A 19231-nucleotide genomic window follows, 5' to 3' on the forward strand; every position below is an offset into this window, starting at 1 on the left:
CACAAAGGAAGTGTAAAAATGCTTTGTATATTGCTCCAGTAATTAAACTGCTATCAATACACTGTTGATATTATACTGACTGAGGTAATTAATTCTGCCATTTTTTGCCATACTGCAAGCTTATTGGTAGGAAAGATAAGTTTTCCCCTTATGAGTTCTCAGAAAATCCCATAATCTAATTTTATTAGTGCATCCAAAGCTCTGTTACTCACGTTTAACAGCCATGTATGACTAATTACTAGTTTATAGTAAATACATTTACCTCTAAAGTATAAAAGTAATAGGAAACAACATGTAATTGTGTCAATTCAAGAGAAATTCCACATAAGCAATTACAAGAAAGTGGATTTTCTTGACATGCCTCATTAGAGATGAAGGCCAAACAGTACTGAAGACCTGCAGCTAAAAGAATCATGAACTTAACACTGGAAGCTCTGAAATTAAATGGGACACTTTCTAGTACAATCACCATGTGTATAAACAGAATTTTTTTTTTAAATGCTATTTGAAATCCCTGCACAAGAAGAGCATGAGGAAAAATAAATGCAATTCTTTCCTTCATCCAAGGAACTCCTTACCTCAAGGAGAGACTTCCAGACATAATGCAGGAGAAAAATACAATAAAGGAATTGTCGTCTAGTTAGAAGACTTAAGTAATCCACAGAGAAATCAAACTTGCTGATCCAAAATTCCCATTGATAAATTCCTTAGGATGACAAGCATTGCTTTTCTGTGTATTGGTTATTCTTAATACCTGAATACACCACAAGTATCAGGAAAGAATGTGACAAGTTGTCAAGCCTGTGGCCTCTAACAGGACATGCATATTGCCCATCCATCTTATACAACTCTCTGCTAGTAGCAATAGACTGCACAAGGCATCTGGTGACTTTAAAAAGCACTGAGACCTTAAATTTCTTTAACACCCCCCCTCCACTTTATGGATCAATATGTTTATTAATTAGTTCTGCAGTAGGCTAGACAGCTGAGCAAACAGCTATCGGTAAGTCACTATAGTGTTGTTATAGGATATCCTAGGTCATGAAGAATAATGAGTCACAGTCTTACACTTTGAAAGATCACAAACGTCCTATTCATGTTAGCAGACAAGATTTGTTAAAGAAATTAATTTACATTGCAAGTGAGTTCTTTTACCAAATAATACAAACACCTGATCAGAGAATTGTGTGGGAACAGCTACTGCCAATTCTCTCTTCCACATCTGCACTATCTGGAAGAAGCATCCATAATTCAAGTTTTGTAATCAACTTCTACAAAGAGACAACACTGGTATTCTACATTCCAAAGGTCTGCAGAATATGCTTAGTGCCATAAAAAGGGGTGGGGATAATTATATTGAGTATACGGGCATTCACATTACTAACTAAGAGTTTTGGGGGTGTTGTAGTAAATGTGGGTATTTACATATTAACTTAAATAAAAGTGTGTGATGTGATTAACTCGGGGCTTACTCCACAACTGGGTTGAGGGGAACAAGTACCGCAATAAAGAAGCCCGTTTACTCAATCTGCCTGTAGGTCCTCCTGCTCCTTCTTTTAATCTCTAACAGAACCATTTTCATACACTACTTCCGCCAGCCTGTTCTGGCCATTCTGAGCAGATCCTGGCATGTCTTGCAATCTAAATGCGATGGAGCAGACAGCACTACATCTCATCAGGGGAAGATGAAGAAGTGGCAGCTGGAGCACGTTTGGAAGAGGGGAGATATTTCTCAGTGGTCTGAAGTTGTGGTGGTGGAGCAGGAAACTCCTGAGGTTACTGCTGGGTTGAACTCTCAGACTCTACAAGGGAGGGGGATCTTACCTTGGAGTGGATAAAGGAGATGGGCTTCTAAAGTGAGGAGAGCCCTAGGAGCATAGTAGGACCAGGAATGAGAGCCACAGGCATGTTGTCTACAAAATGTGTGTGCATGTGTGTGTACACACCAGGTGGAACACCATTCCTTATAATGTCTTGATTGTACATACACCCTTGGGACTCCCTGTCAGAGAAGAGACTCTCCCTGCTGAAGAGAATGCATAGTCCTGCTGTAGAAATGGAGCAGACCTAGCAGTAGTCCCTAAGCATTGTTTAGGGACCTCCTTTATCGGTGCTGTACACAAAATCTGTGCCAACAGCCTGCCAGAGCTTGGTATTCTAAATGCTGAAGATAGTAAATAACACTCAGGAAATTCAGACACCACCAGATCCCTCAGTACCACGAAGCTTAGTGTTGATACAGCCAGTACCGATGAAAATAAATTAGAAACCTTCAAGGCTGGAGTAGACAGTGTCAATGACAATGATACTGATGAAGCTGGTACTGATACAGAAAGCACTGTTGCTGAACTTCTCAAAAAAAATACTCCAGCATCAGTGCAGGTGAATGTGATGGGCTGTTTTTACGTCAGTACTGACATATGGGTACTAGGGTGCCATGGAAAACCAATTTCATATTCAAGCCTTGAGCAACCCTTAAGACAAGGCTAAGGAAGGCTATCTCTGCCCTTTTTTCTTAGGGAGTCCTATTCAGTGATCTATTCTTCAGAAGAGCAATGATGAGGCCCCACCAACTTTCAGACAAGGATTTGGGAACAGAAACCTCTGTGGACTAAGATGCAGTGGCTGGAGCCTGGAAACTAGTAGTGGCCAGGGCACTCTTGGAAGAAAACTGCTCAGATCCGAGTCTGTCTTGTGTACTGGATCAGAAGCAGGTATTAGATCTATCCAGAGAAACAGTGTGCATGAGCATCTCTTACTCTGAGTTTGTTTCGAAAATGAACATCAAATAGAACATTTGGCTAGTGAAGTGCTCTCCCCTAAACAAAATGAACATTCTGAGTGACCAGCATTAAAAGATATATAGTCATCTTGCATAAGGGCCAATACTTAAAACAGGGAGATTTTTGTTCAACCATAAAGGATAAAGACCTGGTACCAGGTAACAAAGCAGAAAGTAAAAAGAGAGACTAAAAAGGGAGCTTAATAACCCAAACTACAATACGGTATTAAAATTAGCCTACAGTCACTAGCTATGCTGGTGCTCTAGAGTAAAGGACACTAATAGCAGTTCCATTTTCCAGCCATGTACAATAATAAAGATCTGAGGGAAGGTTGTCCTTGCTCCACCCTTTGTGCTCTTGGGAGGAGGGGTCTGAGGGCACTTAGGGTGCCTACATGGGCTAAAAGACTCCACATCAAGAGTGGAACATACGTCAATCATCACTGACATTAAGATTTTGTCACGATTATTTTAAGTAAAAGTCAGGGACAGGTCGTAATAATAATTTTAAAAATATTAAAAGAAGCCGGTGGCCTGTCTCTGACTTTTACTAAAGATAGGGGGAGGGCATGACAGGGGATAACTGAAGCCTGAGGGATGTATGTGAGAGAATGAACCCTGCTGTGCAGGGGGAGGGGAGGGAAGAGCACCTGTTGCCCATGTGGCTGACAGCTCCGGCCCCACTGGAAGTCCACGGAACTATGACTGCCGTGACATGATCTTAGCCTTAATCATTACGTGAAGAAGCAACATTTGTTAAATTTGACATCTGTCAAGAATTAACCTGACAGCTATCAAAGCAGCATATTTACCAACAGCCTTTTCTAAACATCTATATTGGATCTGTTTGGGACCAAATATATCCAGTTTTAGGATTGACCTCCACTTAAAATCAATCATGGACTGCCTTAGAGTATCCAAACACATCCTCACACAGCAGCAAAAACCAAAAGATAGGCTAGAAGGATGACTTTGTCATTGGGAGAGTAGCCAGTGGCATTAAACAAGTTTTAATATCTTAACATGCAACCCTGAGAGTGAAGGGATTTGGTTAGATGAAAACCCAAACAGGTGGGACATTGCAAAACGCTGGAGGTTTTCCCCATGAATTTACTAGACTACATTTTTTAAGCGACAGCAACGTATGAATGGCTGTCTAGATATTTGCCTGTAGGTGGTTTGCTTTATTTTGTGCAATACAAAAAAATAAGTTACACTGTTGGGTTAAAGTCAGAGATTTCATACATGCAGAATAAGGTAATATGAAACGATAATCTTACCATATCTACCAATGCAACATAAAGGAACATGCCCGCGGTGACTGCAAAGATCCATAAAGTGATGTTATTGGCATACTGTCCAACAGCTGTGCCTATCAGCATCCCTACGTAAGCCATCATAGCAGATAGGAGGTTGTACACAATGGCTTGCTTTACTGTCATACCTGCTTTAAGCAGCACGGCAAAATCACCTGAAATTGAAATCGAATAATGAAAGTTTTTAATTGTTATAATCCCACAAGAGACTAAATAGATGCATCTGCCCTCAGCTATATTATCTGATCTATCTAAGGAACTACTGAAGTGCCTATTGCTGTGGCACACATACCGGAGGCTTTTTTTAAGGGGAAAAGGAGCAACAGTATATGACTACATAGCCTACAATACATATCCCTTCCTTGATTAAAATTTAGTTTCAGAGGCAATCATGACTCATACTAGCTGATGAGGGGCATTAACAGTGCTCTAAACGGATCCCAGTCCAGCCCTCCCAGGTACAGTGCAGTTGGAGTCAGTCAGGACTGTATGTACAAAAGGAGAGAAGTTCCGAGAGTGGGGTGCTGGCTTTTTAATGAAAAATGCAGCTTCATTCTTGATCAGTCCTTCAGATCTTATTAGCGTTCCTCTCATCTTGACAGATTCTACTTTGCATGTGCATAAGGATGACAAACAGGCATTAGTGCATGTGCATAAGGATGACATAAGGCATTTAAGCATTTTAGCATTAGGGAGCTACAGCATATGAAGTTGAAAACACTGGTGTCCTTTAGCCCATGAAGCATCGCATCCGTCTGGTCCAAAAAGAGACCATTCCCCCCTGGATGGAGGTCTGTATTTCTTGGCAGAGACCAGTGCTGCCAGGAGCTACACCTCATTACCACCGCTGACGCAACCACCCTGGCTGCCGAGTCCGCTGTGTCCCATGCCATCTCGAGGGAGCACCTGGCAGCCACAGTGCCCTCCTCTGCCAGGGTGCCAATTCTTGGGCCAAACCCTGCAGGAGGGACTCCTTGAACTTATGGATGGAGTCCCTTAAGTTACAATTATATCAGCCCAAGAGGGCCTGATGGTTTGCCACATGGAACTGCAAAGTGGTCGTTGAATTCATTTTTCTTCCAAACCGGTCCCTCAATTGTTTGGCCTTGTCATAAACAGATGGTTATGGGTTAATGTCTCTTTTACCTGTAAAAGGTTAAGAAGCTCAGTAAACCTGGCTGACACCTGACCAGAGAACCAATAGGGGGACAAGATACTTTCAAATCTTGGTGGAGGGAAGTCTTTTTTTGTGCTTGTTTGTTTGTTCATTGTTCGCTCTTGGTTCTAAGAGGGACCAGACATACACCCAGGCTTTCCCTATCTTTCTGAATCAGTCTTTCATGTTTTAAAATTGTTAGTAGTAGCCAGGCAAGGCGGATTAGTCTTATGTTTATTTTCTTAACTTGTAAATGTGTCTTTTTGCTGGGAGGATTTTTACCTCTGTTTGCTGCAACTTTGAATCTAAGGCTGGGGGTGTGTGTGTCCCTCTAATCTATATGAATCTGAGTACCCTGTAAAGCATTTTCCATCCTGATTTTACAGATAACTTACTTTTTTCTTTAATTAAAAGCTTTCTTTTTAAGAACCTGATTGATTTTTCCATGTTTTAAAATCCAAGGGACTGAGTCTGAACTAACCAGGGATTGGTGGGGGGAAAGGAGGGGGGATGGTTGATTCCTCCTTGTTTTAAGATCCAAGGAGTTTGGATCGGTGTGAAGCCTCGCAAGGCAACCCAGGGAGGGGAAAGTCTGGGGGGAAAAGCAGGGAGATGGTTAATTTCTCCTTGTTTTAAGACCCAAGGGGTTTGGGTCTGGGTTCCCCAGGGAAGGTTTTAGGGGAACAGAAAGTGTGTCAGACACTAAATTTTGGCTAGTGGCAGCGTACCAGATTTAAGCTAGTAATTAAGCTTAGAAGTGTTCATGCAGGTCCCCACTTTTTGTACCCTAAAGTTCAAAGTGGGGTAAAAACCTTGACAGACCTCTTTATTTTTGGGGGTCAAGCTTATATGCCCATTTGTCTCTTTCATTGGCCACAGAAACCACCAGTGATCCTGGGGGAGGGTCAGTGTAAAGGTATTCAAATCCTTTAGCTGGGACAAGTATTTCTTTTCGGCTCATTCTGAGGTCGGAGGGATAGAGGATGGAATTTGGCAGAGGATCTCAGCAATTTTAAGGACACCACCATGAATGGTAGTGTGACATCGTAAAAACTTTGAACACAGGTGTGTGGAACCCTTAAGGTATAGCTATAAGTCTTCAGCATTTCAGTCTGTAAAAAATGGATCTTCAGCTAAGAGAATGGTTCTCACCTAGATTTTACTTAGAGCATCCAAAATTCCAACTTGCATTTCCCCCTCTAAATTAGGTCTCATTTCTTCCAAAAGGCCTTAAAAAATCCAATCACCACCAACTTATCATCTGACTGCAATGGGAAATTGAATAACTAAATGCTGATGTGACCCAACCACAGAGTGACAGATGCTATACAAGTTTGCCTATATAGCTCTTCCAGAACTCCACCATACTATGCCTCCCCTGAGCATAACAAATGCAGAGCTGAAATGTGGGTAACTGTTATTTTAATGCTCCTTTCCATGTGTGACTCATCTTGTATTTCAAGATTTGAACTCTTGCCAGAAGCGTGGCATATACTAAGCCACTTAGCTCCCTCTCCACCTACTTTAAAAGCTAAAAATCTTTATTTTCTCTGTTTCGTGTTTGCTTTTATTAGCTTACTTTCCTTCTTCAGCATGCTGAACACATGATGATGCTAAAAATTCTCATTTACTCAGCATATCAGTCATGCTGACTTTTATACTTCGTTATTAATATTACTTTATCTCCCAAGTGCATCTTGAAGTAACAAACTGTGGTAGGATTATGTTATCTGAATAAGGTCATGTTTTGTTTACAGAAAATGAAAACAGAGAAATATACAGTGTATGTATTTCCTTGATTTAAAAGAAGATTTTATCTTGCATAACACTGAAGTTTGTACAGGGAGTCTGGTAGAGAGAGCACTGAACTTGGACTCAGGAGATCTAGGTTTTCTTCCCAACTGTGGCACTGGTCTGCTGGGCGACCTAGGGAAAGTCACTTTCCCTTCCTGTGTTTCAGTTTCACCATATGTAAAACAGGGAAAAAACTGACCTCTTTTGTAAAGCTTTGAGATCTGCTGATGAAAAGCACTATATAACAGCTAGGTATTATTATGATTCTTCATATGGCTCAAAAAATCTTTTGGCTTTAGAGAAATACGAGACTGATAGAATCATTATCTAGTCCGGGGGTCGGCATCCTTTATTCACTCTGATTTAAGGTTTCGCGTGCTAATAATACATTTAACGTTTTTAGAAGGTCTCTAAGTCTATAACTAAACTATTGTTGTATGTTAAGTAAATAAGGAATTGATGTGAATGAGCACTCGAAGAAGAATGGGAAATTTCACTTCAACCAATGCTCATAGATCACATTAAGCCTGTTTGTAGTGTAGACCTGGCCTTAAGGTATTCAAGTAATGGCTACAAATAACATGCATGTCTAGAAAGTACTTAAAATGGTAAAATGAAGTAACCAAGAAGAAAAATATTTAAACTAACTTCTGCATACCTGGAATGGTTCAGTTTTATTCTTTAAAAGTAGGTTAAAAGTATTTGCTAATTTTTAACCCACCTTTTTAAGTGTGTATATAGAAGTCTCCTCTCTCATCCAGTGAGAACCACTACAAGCAACATATCCTGACTGCAACTCTCTCAGCTTGCCTGAAACCAATTGTGAGTGATCTTTTAAACCTCAGTATAGGTCTTTTGCCCTCCACTTCTGTCAGAGCTGGGGCTCTAAGAGGAGGCTCCCTACAGTGATAGATCAGCCAACCATTACCTTGCACCTAGACAAACCTTCTCTAGCCTCCTGGACAGGAAGCAGAACACTTGTCATCTTTGGAGTCTGTCGCTGAATTTGGCGAACAGACAAAACTAAGTAAAAGCACAAAAATGACTGTCAACTGTTTACACCTAGGCTGAGTTTGGCCAGACCATCCAAGTGATTCAGTGCCAGTCAGTGAACCCCTGCAAAATACAGGACTCAGTCAAATCCAAGCCAAACATGGAAATGTGTTATAAAGTTATCTCCTCTTGTTCTCCACTAATTTTGCTCCGGGACCCTCCAGTGCAGAATACTAAATCACTGGTTCCCTCCCTCTCTTTCCGATGAAATGCAAAACCCATGGTCCTGACCATGTGAAGTAAAATCTCACAGTTGCGTCTCTCAAGAGTGGAGGTGTTAAATTAATTCCATTATCCTGAACAAATTCTAACTCCAATAACATACATTCCAGTTCCTTAAATTCCCCAGCAGATTCACTTCTTGTCCTAAACTGTTGTGTGTAGCATTGTTGTCCAATACTACTAAAAACTTCTGCAATACCCCATCTGTAATCTCTTATCTGTCTCAGAGAAATGGTGGCAGGTTAAATCTGTATTTTACTTCTAGAGTGCTTTTCATCCAAGGATCTCTAAAAGCTTTACAAGTATTTTGTGGCTTTACTCCTCTCTTGGAGGGGCACAACCAGGCCCCAGCTAGGTCCTCTCTGGGTAATAACAGACATTAGCTGGATGAGTCATTCATGATATGCTTGTTTGAAACACTAGAAGTGATCTCTACTACTAAAGTATGGTGTATTGGAGACAGCAAGAACAAACAGAGAGCAAAGACAAAAGCATCATTTTGAAGAGAGAAAACCTGCCAACATTCTTTTAATCCCAGTATGATCATGTTATCCTTTCACCCAGTCTTAAAAATCTCTAGAAATGAAACCATGGCCTCAGAAAATAGTGCCTCAAAAGATCTTCCAGTTACAAATCTGTTAGGGGGTAGAGAAGATTGCAAACAGCACAGCTGTAATTCAGCAAGGGAAAATAGTCAAGGAGAAGTGCGATTGTAACATTACCCACTGAACTGTCAAAAAATATCTGCAAAACAGCAATGCTAATGCTAGCCTTAAAGAATAATTGCTTTTAAAATTCTGTCTTAGTGCCAATGGATTTCAGATACATATAGCTATCTGGAAGCCCTAATTTGCAAGGAAGCAAAATATTCTCCCAATTACTCAGTCTACTATGAATTGTATAGACCCTGATAATCCATACCCACCCCTCACCAGGGCTGCCAAAACAGCAGTTCAGCAGCAAGATAGCTGCATCTTAAAAAGTCATGTTCATAAAATTTTCCTTTTTGCCTATGCAATTTTTTTCTCTAATATCACATATGCAATGTAATGCAGCACACCTCTTCTATTTGCAGGACCCCATATCAAACAGGGTTGACTGGTAGTGGACACAGTGTTCCCCCTTATGAGCTCTTAGCTGAATGAAATTCACAGATTCCTATCCCTGACAGAATAATAAGTTCACAAGTGTGTCACCAACCAACAATGTACTCAAATGTATTCAGTAAGAACATTCTAATAACATGAATTCTGAAAGTTTCACATGCAGAATGGATGGTATACCGATGGCACTAGATTCCTAGTAAAATACAGACTAATGTTCTGATTATACACATTGAATAAATCACATAGTAAATTGTATAATCATGTTCTGTATGTGAGTTTCTACTGGTGTAAATGGTCACGCTAATGGTTTTCACATTGCATTTTGTTTACCTTCATTACTACTGTGATGACCTGTGGATATATTTTTCATATAGCAGCTTTTCATTCAATGTCAAAGAGACTAAAAACAACCACATTTGAAGTTTACAGAATTAATTACCTAATTCATGGGGAAGCTCATGACAAAACACTGCTACAGATGTACTAATTCCTCCTGTCAATCCGGCACTAAAAGCTGCTCCTGGAAAAATAAGAAGCAAATAATTGTATTTTAATTTTATTGGCTATGCTAAACAATAATCGATAGGTAATGTACTGAGTTTCCTTTGCAGAGATTCCAATATTTTTCAGCATACATGTGAAATATTCAGAACAGCGGACTTCCTACTTCCAAAGACACTAGTAAGATCTGGGTGAATCCGGATGGATGATGCTATAACAGAACCCAAAAAGCCACAAAAACTGCTTACTTCTGTTCCAATTTCTCTCTCTAGAGGATTGTCTATGCTACAAAATTAGGTTGTCTTAAATTAGGTCGACCTACAGCCACCACAGCAATTAAATCAACTATTGGCATCCACACTGCCTTTCTTCTGCTGGTGGTGCACATTCTCACCGGAAGCGCTTACACCAACTAAAATGGAGAATTGTGGGGCACTGAGAGCCAGAGTGTGGCACCGATAGCCACAGGGGGCTTACAGCTAGAGCCCCACCCCGGGCTGACCGAGATGTGAGCCCAGCATGAGGCTGAATTTCACAGCAGGGACCCTACCAGGAATGAAATTGACAATCTTCTCAGTTTTACAGCTGCTATTATTTCATATTTCTTCTCCAGCTCTGGCTGTCAGTGTGGTGCTGGGCTCACAGCTGGCGCCCCGGCCCCAGGGTTGACAGCAGGAGCCAGAAACAAAATGTGAAACAATAGCAGCTGTGAAGCTGACAAGAATGTCAATTTCACTGCTGGTAGGCTCCCTGCTGTGAAACTGAGCCCTGTGTGGGGCTCACAACTGGGCTGTCAGCTCCAGGCCAGGGGGGCGATTCCAGCTGTGAGCCCGGCACCTGGCTGACAGCTTGGGCTGTCCGTGCTGGGGCTCAGGGGTGTCCAGCTGTGAGCCCAGCACCCATTTAACAGCTCAGGCTGTCAGCTTCAGGGCGGGAGTGGGGGCACACAGACCCAGCTGTCAGGCCACTGAGTTGCCCTAACTACATCAACCTAAGCGCTATGCCTCCCGCAGAGGTGGAGTTATTAAGTCAATGTAATGGGCAACTTACATCATTGGGAGTACCTCTGTAGTGTAGAAACTGACAAGAATCCTCTATGTTTTTTTCAGTTTGGGTACACATTTAATTTGAACCTTTATTATGGTGTTTTTAAAGGTTTCCATGCAGCTTGCAGGCATTCACTTTTATGACTTTACCTTTTAATTGCCATTTAGCTAGCTTCCTCATTTTTGTGTAGTTCCCCTTTCTGAAATTAGTATATATAAGGCTTGCACCATAGTGCTGGCATTTTTAAACACCAAGGTTCTCAAACCTGCTCTGAGCAAGATTAAACAAAATGCTAGTGGCCACCTGGAGCCTTGTCTGTACTAGTCCTCCTGATATTATTATCACCTATAGAACTTTACCAATGGGAAATTTTACCAAATTTACCTATGGTAGGTACAGCCATAGAAAATATGCTCAACACCTTGTATTTACTTACCTATTGCTAAACCATCACTAAAATTGTGGATGCCATCTCCCATAATTACCATCCAAGCTATATTAGCAATTCCAGTATCTTTCAGGTCCTTTCCAGAATGGCAGTGACCATGAGAATGTTTGTGATGCCAGTGATGGTTGTGTTTCCTAGCTGTTTTATCCTCTCTATGGTTGTCATCATATTCTGCATCATGAAGACCATGGCCATGAACAGAGAGAGAGATGTCATTGTGAGAATGATGCACATGGTTTCCATCTTCTATAGAGAGAAAGTTTTTAGGAGGGGATTCCAACTGGCCATCTAGATCAGTTAGTTCAGTTTCATTAAGTCGATCTTCAGATACAACTGAGTCATCGGCACCTGTATTAAAGCCAGAGAGAGACACGGTGCATTCATTCTTAAGTAAGAAACCATGAGCAAGCATGCCATTGCATATCAATGTTTTCAAATACTCAGCTGCTTTGCTAAAACACAAGAAGAAAACATAGAAGCCTATTAAACATTCCAACACTTCCCAAGCTAAAGATCATTGTTTCCGCATGCAGCCGGAGTAACAAAGGATTCTCTTTTGTTGCTGTTTACTGTGGAATGTTTGCAGGTCATGCAGAAATCTCAATGCAATGCAACTGTTCTGCACAATAAATCATCTGCAGTACACAGAACCACTTTCAGCCTGACCTAGCTTGTACCTGATAATTTGTTACTGACATATTTAGAAAAAGCTCATGTTTTAGCAGAGTTAAAAGCAGAAAAAAATATGTCAAGAATACAATAATAAAATTTCTTACAGGCCAAAGACTGAGGACAAAGTGCACTGAAAACTTTACATGGTTATTTCTGTATGCATGCGCACACACAGGTAATCTGACCACCACTGGAGTGCAGCAACCTCTGTGTCTGAACATGGCAGCTCTTTAAAGTCATTTGTTCTGCACCCTTTTTTATAAGTGCTCATTTCACAATGTAGTAGATCAGTGTGATTAGTTTTACAGGAGTGCCAGAACTAATTTTACTCAGAAGCCACAATGACAACAAAGAACAAGGAAAAAGGTGAATCAAATGCTGGAAAGTATTTAGCATGTTCCAGGTACAATAAGTTTGCTGGTGTTAGCTCAGGTCAAAGTGATAAAATAATCTAGCTAAGAGAGAGAGAGGAACAACAGTTACAAAGGTGAGTAATCGTCTTTTCTTCTTCGAGTGCTTGCTCATATCGATTCCAATTAGGGGATTCCCAAGCCTCACCTAGGCGGTGGGGTCGGAGTCTGATGTTGCAGAATGCAAAACTGCTGAGCTAAAGGCTGCATCATCTCTGGACTGTTGAACCAGAGTATAATGTGAAGCAAAGGTCTGGACCGAAGACCAGGTAGCTGCGCGACATATCTCCTGGATAGGTGCACGAGCCAGGAAGGCAGCAGATGAAGCCTGAGCCCTGGTAGAATGCGCGGTGATGTGGCTTGGGGAAATATGAGCCAAATCATAACAAGTGCGGATGCACGCCGTCACCCAAGATGAGTTCCTCTGAGAGGAAACAGGTAGGCCTTTCATTCGGTCTCCTACCGCGACAAAGAGTTGGGGCATTTTACGAAAGGGTTTTGTGCGCTCAATATAAAATGCGAGTGCTCTACGGACGTCCAGGGAGTGCAATTGTTGCTCCCATCACGTTGAGTGTGGCTTCGGGAAGAAGACCGGGAGAAAGATGTCCTGATTAACATGAAAGGCCGAAACCACCTCAGGGAGGAATGCTGAGTGTAGTCACAACTGCACCTTGTCCCTGTGGAACACACTGTACGGCAGATCCATCGTAAGATCCCTAAGCTCGGAGACTCATCTGGCCAATGTAATGGCTATGAGGAAAGCTGTCTTACAAGACAGGTAGAGTAGCGAGCAGGATGCGAAAGGCTCGAATGGGGGAGACATAAGTCTGGTTAAAACCTGGTTGAGGTCCCAGGTCGGGGCTGAGTGGCGTACTTGGGGGTATAGGCACTCCAAGCCCTTGAGGAACCTCGAAACAATAGGGTGTGAGAACACGGAACGGCCACCTTCCCTTGAGTGGAAGGTAGAGATGGCTGCCAAGTGTACCCTCAGTGATGATACTGCTAGGCCCTGCTGTTTGAGAGACCAGAGGTAGTCCAAAATAGAGGGAATTGGGAGCTCAGTGAGAGTAAGATTATGCGTTTCGCACCAGCAGGAGAAATGCTTCCACTTGGCCAGATACGTTGACCGGGTGGAAGGTTTCCTGCTACCCAGGAGAACTTGTCGTACTGATGCACAGGAATATAACTCTGACTGGTTTAGCCACGCAGCAGCCACACCGTGAGGTGAAAGGCCTGTAGGTCTGGGTGGCGAAGTCTTCCGTGCTCCTGAGTTATGAGGTCTAGGCGGAGTGGCTGCGTAACTGGGTTGGCTATTGACAGGTCGAGCAACATGGTGTACCAGTGCTGCCTGGGCCACGCTGGAGTGATCATGATTAGGCACGCTCTGTCCCTGCGGAGTTTTAGCAGGACCTTGTGAACCAGCAGGAATAGTGGGAAGGCATAAAGCAGCTGGCTCTTCCACGGCATCAGGAAAGCATCCGAGAGCGATCCCGAGGAGAGACCTTGGAAGGAGCAGAACATCTGGCATTTCCTGTTCGTGCAGGAAGCGAACAGGTCTATTTGGGGAAATCCCCACTTCTGGAAAACAGAATGAATAACGTCCGGGCGGATCAACCACTCGTGAGATAGGAAGGACCTGCTGAGTCGATCTGCCAGAGTGTTCCGAACCCCTGGGAGAAAGGACGCTACCAGGTCTATCGAGTGGGCTATGCAAAAGTCCCAGAGTTGGATGGCCTCCTGACAAAGGGGGGACGATCGTGTCCATCCCTGCTTGTTTATGTAGTACATGGCCGTTGTGTTGTCTGTAAACACAGAGACAAAACGGCCTTGTAAATGTTGCTGGAATGCCTGGCACGCCAAGCGGTCTGCTCTCAGTTCTCGGACACTTAGGGGTAATGCCAGCTCCTGAGATGACCAGAGGCCTTGAGTACCGTGTCCAAGCTGAGCACCCCAGCCGAGAGATGACGCCTCTGTCGTCAGAGACATTGAGGGTTGGGGCGGATGGAACGGCAGCCCTGTACACACCAGGGAGGGAGTCAGCCACCAGTCTAGGGAGCCTAGGGTGCTCAGGGGAATGGTGACTATCGTGTCTATTGGGTCCCTGCCTGGGTGGTATACCGAGTTGAGCCAAGCTTGGAGAGGACGGAGGCGGAGCCTGGCGTATTTGGCCACGAACGTGCAGGCAGCCACGTGACCCAGTGCGAGCTGAGGTGCGTCGGGAAATTCTGTAGACCTCGGATGATAGTTGCCATCGCCTGAAACCGCGGCTGTGGTAAGCAGGCCCAGGCTAGATTGGAGTCCAGAATGGTTCCTATGAAGTCTAACCTCTGCGTGGGAACCAGAGTGGATTTTTCTATATTGATCATCAGGCCTAGATGTGTGAATAGGTCCTTGACGATGTCCACATGCTGGGTGACTTGTGTCTCAGAGGCCCCTCGGATGAGCCAATCGTCCAGATACGGAAAAACGCGTATCCGACGTCGGCGGAGATAGGCGGCGACTATGGCCATACGCTTTGTAAACACCCTTGGGGCTGCAGAAAGGCCAAACGGCAGGACCGTAAACTGGAAGTGCTGATGGTTGGCTACAAAGTGGAGGTACCTCCTGTGCAGAGGAAAAATGGCGACGTGAAAGTATGCGTCCTTCATATCGAGGGAGGCATACCAGTCTCCAAGGACAGGATAATGGTCCCCAGGGATACCATGTGGAACTTCAACTTTCTCATCAACTGGTTGAGTTCTCACAGGTCTAGGATAGGTCTGAGATCTCCCTTCGACTTGGGGATTAGGAAATAACGGAAGTAAAATCCCTTGCCCCTTTCATCCTTTGGTACCTCTTCTATAGCTCCCATGGCAAGGAGCGTCCGCACCTCTTGCAAGAGGAATTGCTTGTGAGAGGGGTCCTTGAAGAGGGACAGGATTGGAGGGTGGGAGGGCAGGGTTGAAATAAATTGGAGGTGGTACGCATACCCCACCATGTGTAGGACCCAGCGATCTGAAGTTAACTGGGACAACGCCAGTAGGAAGTAGGAGAGACGGTTGGAGACGGGAGGAGAAGGATCCTGGCCTGTAACTGGTATGCCGCTTTCAGGTGCGCCTTCAAAAGTTAGTCTTTGGTCCCGCTGGTGGTTTCGAGGGACCTTGATTTTGGCCCCCTTGGGGTCCTGACTGTCATCGACGACCACCTAGGCCGCGCCGCCTGCCAAAGTCCTGTCTTTGTCTAGGCGCAGAGTATGGGCGGTGAGGCTGGGGATGGAAAGGCCTGCATTGGGTCACCAGCATAAGCATGCCAAGAGAGCGCATTATGACCCTGTTGTCCTTCAGGCTTTGCAGCCTGGGGTCAGTCTTTTCCAAAAAGAGACTTTCACCATCAAATGGCAAGTCCTGAATGGTATACTGGAGCTCCGGTGGGAGGCTTGAAACCTGAAGCCATGAGATGTGCCTCATGGCAACACCCGAGGCCACAGTCCTGGCTCCTGAGTCAGCTGCATCCAACAAAGCCTGGAGGGAAGTTCTGGCCACCTTTTTCCCTTCCTCCAAGAGGGCAGCAAACTCTTGGCGGGAGTCTTGAGAGAGTAGCTCCGTAAACTTACCCACCGCCGCCCAGGTGTTATAATTATAGTAGCTAAGCAGGGCTTGTTGATTTGCCACTCGGAGCTGCAGGGCACCTGCCAAGTACACTTTGAGGCCGACTAAGTCCATTCACCCATTAAGTCCATTCATATAGTATCGGCACTGGCCTGGAGAGTCCGAATAAACGGTAGGGCCACGGGGGGGGGGGCATCCGCCGACAGAATGTCCACTACCGGGTCCTCTACCTCCGGGACCTCCTCCACCTGGAGGTTCATATTGAGTGCTACCCTCCTCAGGAGGTCCTGATGGGCTCTCAGGTAGACTGGAGGAGGGCCCAAGGAGGATGTTCCTGCCACTGCCTCATCTGGAAAAGAGGAAGAGGAGATGCCGGGGATGAGCGGGTCCTGTGTGGCCTCTTGCTCTTGGGCGACCTCCTGCTCCAGTGGAACCTGGGAGTCCGGAGGGTGAACTGGGGCTTCCTCCATAGCAGTCGGAGGGGGGCTAACTGTCACCTCTGGCACTCGGTGCTCTGATGAGACAGAGCGGGACAGAACTACTGGTACGCCTTGGGCCTGGTGGTACACCCAAGGTGTCCAGGATGACCACTGATGGGGACCTTGGTCCTGGTCCTGGGTCTCTTGGAAGACTCTGGTGGGCACATCGAAATCGCAGTCCTGTGCATAAGAGCTGTCCGCGTGGGACAACACTGATGTGTGTCTGGATGGCCATGGAGGGGCTGAAAAACCCTGGGCAGTCTCTCTGTCTCTAACGGATCTTGCTCTACTCGGCACCGGGGACCGGTACTGGGAGGCATACTGGTACCGGGAACGATATCGGGACCTGTGACCAGAGCAGTGCCAAGAGGTCTACCGAGATTTCAAGGCTCAACGTTGGGAGCGGCTACGGGAGTCACGGTGCCTGGAGCGGTGCCAGGAGCTGGAGAGGTGTGGAGAGTAGCGGGTCGGCGAACGGGATAATGAACGGTGCCGTGAGTGCGACTGGTACCGAGCAGGAGAACGGGGCCGGGACTGCAAGCGGTGCCGGGACTGCGAGCAGCGCCGGGAGCGGCGCTGGGACCTAGAATGTCTGTGGGGCTGTGATCGTGAACGGTGCCGCTCTGCTGTGCCAACAGAGGATGGTCTTATCAAGGCAGGCTTGCCGATAGACTGTATTACCTGCACCGGCGATGCCGGGGCTTGAGGCAGCGTCGACTCTGTTATGGCAATCAGATCCCTCGCCGTTGAGAATGTCTCCGGTGTGGATGGAATAGTAAGCTCAACCACAGCTCGCGCCGGGGAGCTGACAGGTACCGGACTCGACGGCCCTCATGGGACTGGAATCAACGGTACCGACATCGTCGGTGCCGCGGCAGGTGTCGGTGCCAGGTGATCAGACTTAGACGAGCTCTCTGGCTGCGGTGCAGGTGGCACGGAAGCAGCAGGAGTCTTAGGCTCTCTCGATCTCGGGGAGAGGGAGCGATGCCGAGTCGACTTCGGTGCCGGCGACGGCCAGTGCCGAGAGGCCTTGGCAGTACCGGGTGGTCCAGTGCCAAGGAGGCACTTCTGCCCGCCGATTGTCCAGCGCTCGGTGCTGAAGGCGAAGGGGTAAGAGCCGCCTCCATGAGGAGCTGTTTTAGCCGAAAATCCTGCTCCTTTTTTGTTCTCGGCTTAAAGGCCTTGCAAATGTGACACTTGTTTGCCAGGTGAGATTCCCCAAGGCACTCAAGACAGGAGTCATGTGGCTCTCCTGTCGGTATCAGCTTGTGACAGGCTGAGCACGGTTTGAAACCCAGTGAACCGGGTATGGGCCCCGGCACCGGGTGCGGGGAAGGGGCTAATCCCTGAACCCCTCTTAACTATAACACTAACTATGAACGATAAGAATTAACAATAACTATATAACTGAACTATATACACAAAGAGTAACTAGAGAACTATGAGTAGCGAGGGAGGTGGAGGTCAGTAAAACCGCACTCCACAGTTCCAACGACCGACACGGGCGGTAAGAAGGAACTGAGGGACGGTTGGGTCGGCAGGGGTATATATCCGGTGCCATAGCGGCACCACTCCAGGGAGTGCCCAGCCGACCCACCGAGTGTTGCTAGGGTAAAAATCTTCCAACAAACGTGCATGTGGCGCGCGCACACCTAATTGGAATCGACATGAGCAAGCACTCGAAGAAGAATAATGGGTTAAGCAACTCTTAAATGTTCTTTGACATTTTCTTAAATCAGACAGAAAAAAATAACTGGACAGTTTCTCACATATTATTTTGAGACTATTTCAAGAGAAGGATCTTAATCTAAGTGGGATGATCCTTACAATGACAATGGTATTTCAATTAAAAAAAGATGTAGGCTTCTATAATAGTTAAACAAAATAATTGTTTTGTTTTTTATTATGGCGGTAGTGGGGGAGACTTACTGGGTGGTTTCAAATTCATTTGTCTAAATCAGCACTCTGACAATTAAGTGAAAAGAATATTTTATTTTTCCTTAGAGGTCAAATTCCCATCTTGTAGTAAAGGAAAGTAAAGCCACCTAACACACCAAGGGCTCTCATAGCAGAGAGTGTTTCAGTGTTTCTGTAACTATAGCTGGGGCTTGCAGTCTTATATGAGGACAGTTGATTGGGTAATACTAGTCTTATTAACAAAGATTTACAGAAAGGGGGTGATAATCTACAAAACGATAGGTTACATGCCGTGACACTCTTTGCTTTGAGTCTCAAATGTCAAGGACAAATTCTCAACATTAATGTCTACCTGCCAGGGGTTTGAGCTGAAGCCAGTCAGCATTTGACCTATTATTCAGTTTGTGTTCTGAAAGCTTCCTTCCAATTGGCGATTCTTCAGTCTTCTGTTTTTCTTTGCACCACTTCTGTTTAGACTGAAACACACAACTGTCAGTGTCTAGTTTGTAACAAAACTGAAAGGAAAGGAAGATTCAGTGAAGTTTTGTCATACATATCACTTCAATATTCATTAAGATTATCTTTTGATGTGAATCTCAGAATTATAGAATTTCAGATATTCACGAAGATCATCACTGCTACAGATTATGGGAATTTTCTGCTATAGACCACAGACTTACATAATCAAATAACAATTTCCTAAATTAGCACAATTCATATACAGAATACACCATCAATGCC

General features: G+C 44.8%; 1 protein-coding gene across 6 annotated transcripts in view; it reads right to left on the reverse strand.

Annotated features, from left to right (window-relative positions):
• The window catches only part of SLC39A10 (solute carrier family 39 member 10), a 64425-nt gene that overhangs the window by 3902 nt on the left and 41292 nt on the right, over positions 1 to 19231 (reverse strand). For 5 of the 6 annotated variants that reach the window (XM_030579244.1, XM_030579242.1, XM_030579247.1 and 2 more), the window contains exons 6-9: positions 18843 to 19005; positions 11414 to 11773; positions 9869 to 9949; positions 4063 to 4253 (exon numbers count right to left, since the gene is read on the reverse strand). In XM_030579244.1, the coding sequence (XP_030435104.1) occupies positions 4063 to 4253; positions 9869 to 9949; positions 11414 to 11773; positions 18843 to 19005 (795 nt within the window). The remainder of the gene's footprint in view (positions 1 to 4062; positions 4254 to 9868; positions 9950 to 11413; positions 11774 to 18842; positions 19006 to 19231) is intronic. The other variant, XM_030579243.1, reaches the window with a different exon arrangement.

Source organism: Gopherus evgoodei, chromosome 11, assembly GCF_007399415.2.
Source record: "Gopherus evgoodei ecotype Sinaloan lineage chromosome 11, rGopEvg1_v1.p, whole genome shotgun sequence".
Classification (NCBI taxonomy): Eukaryota; Metazoa; Chordata; order Testudines; family Testudinidae; genus Gopherus; species Gopherus evgoodei.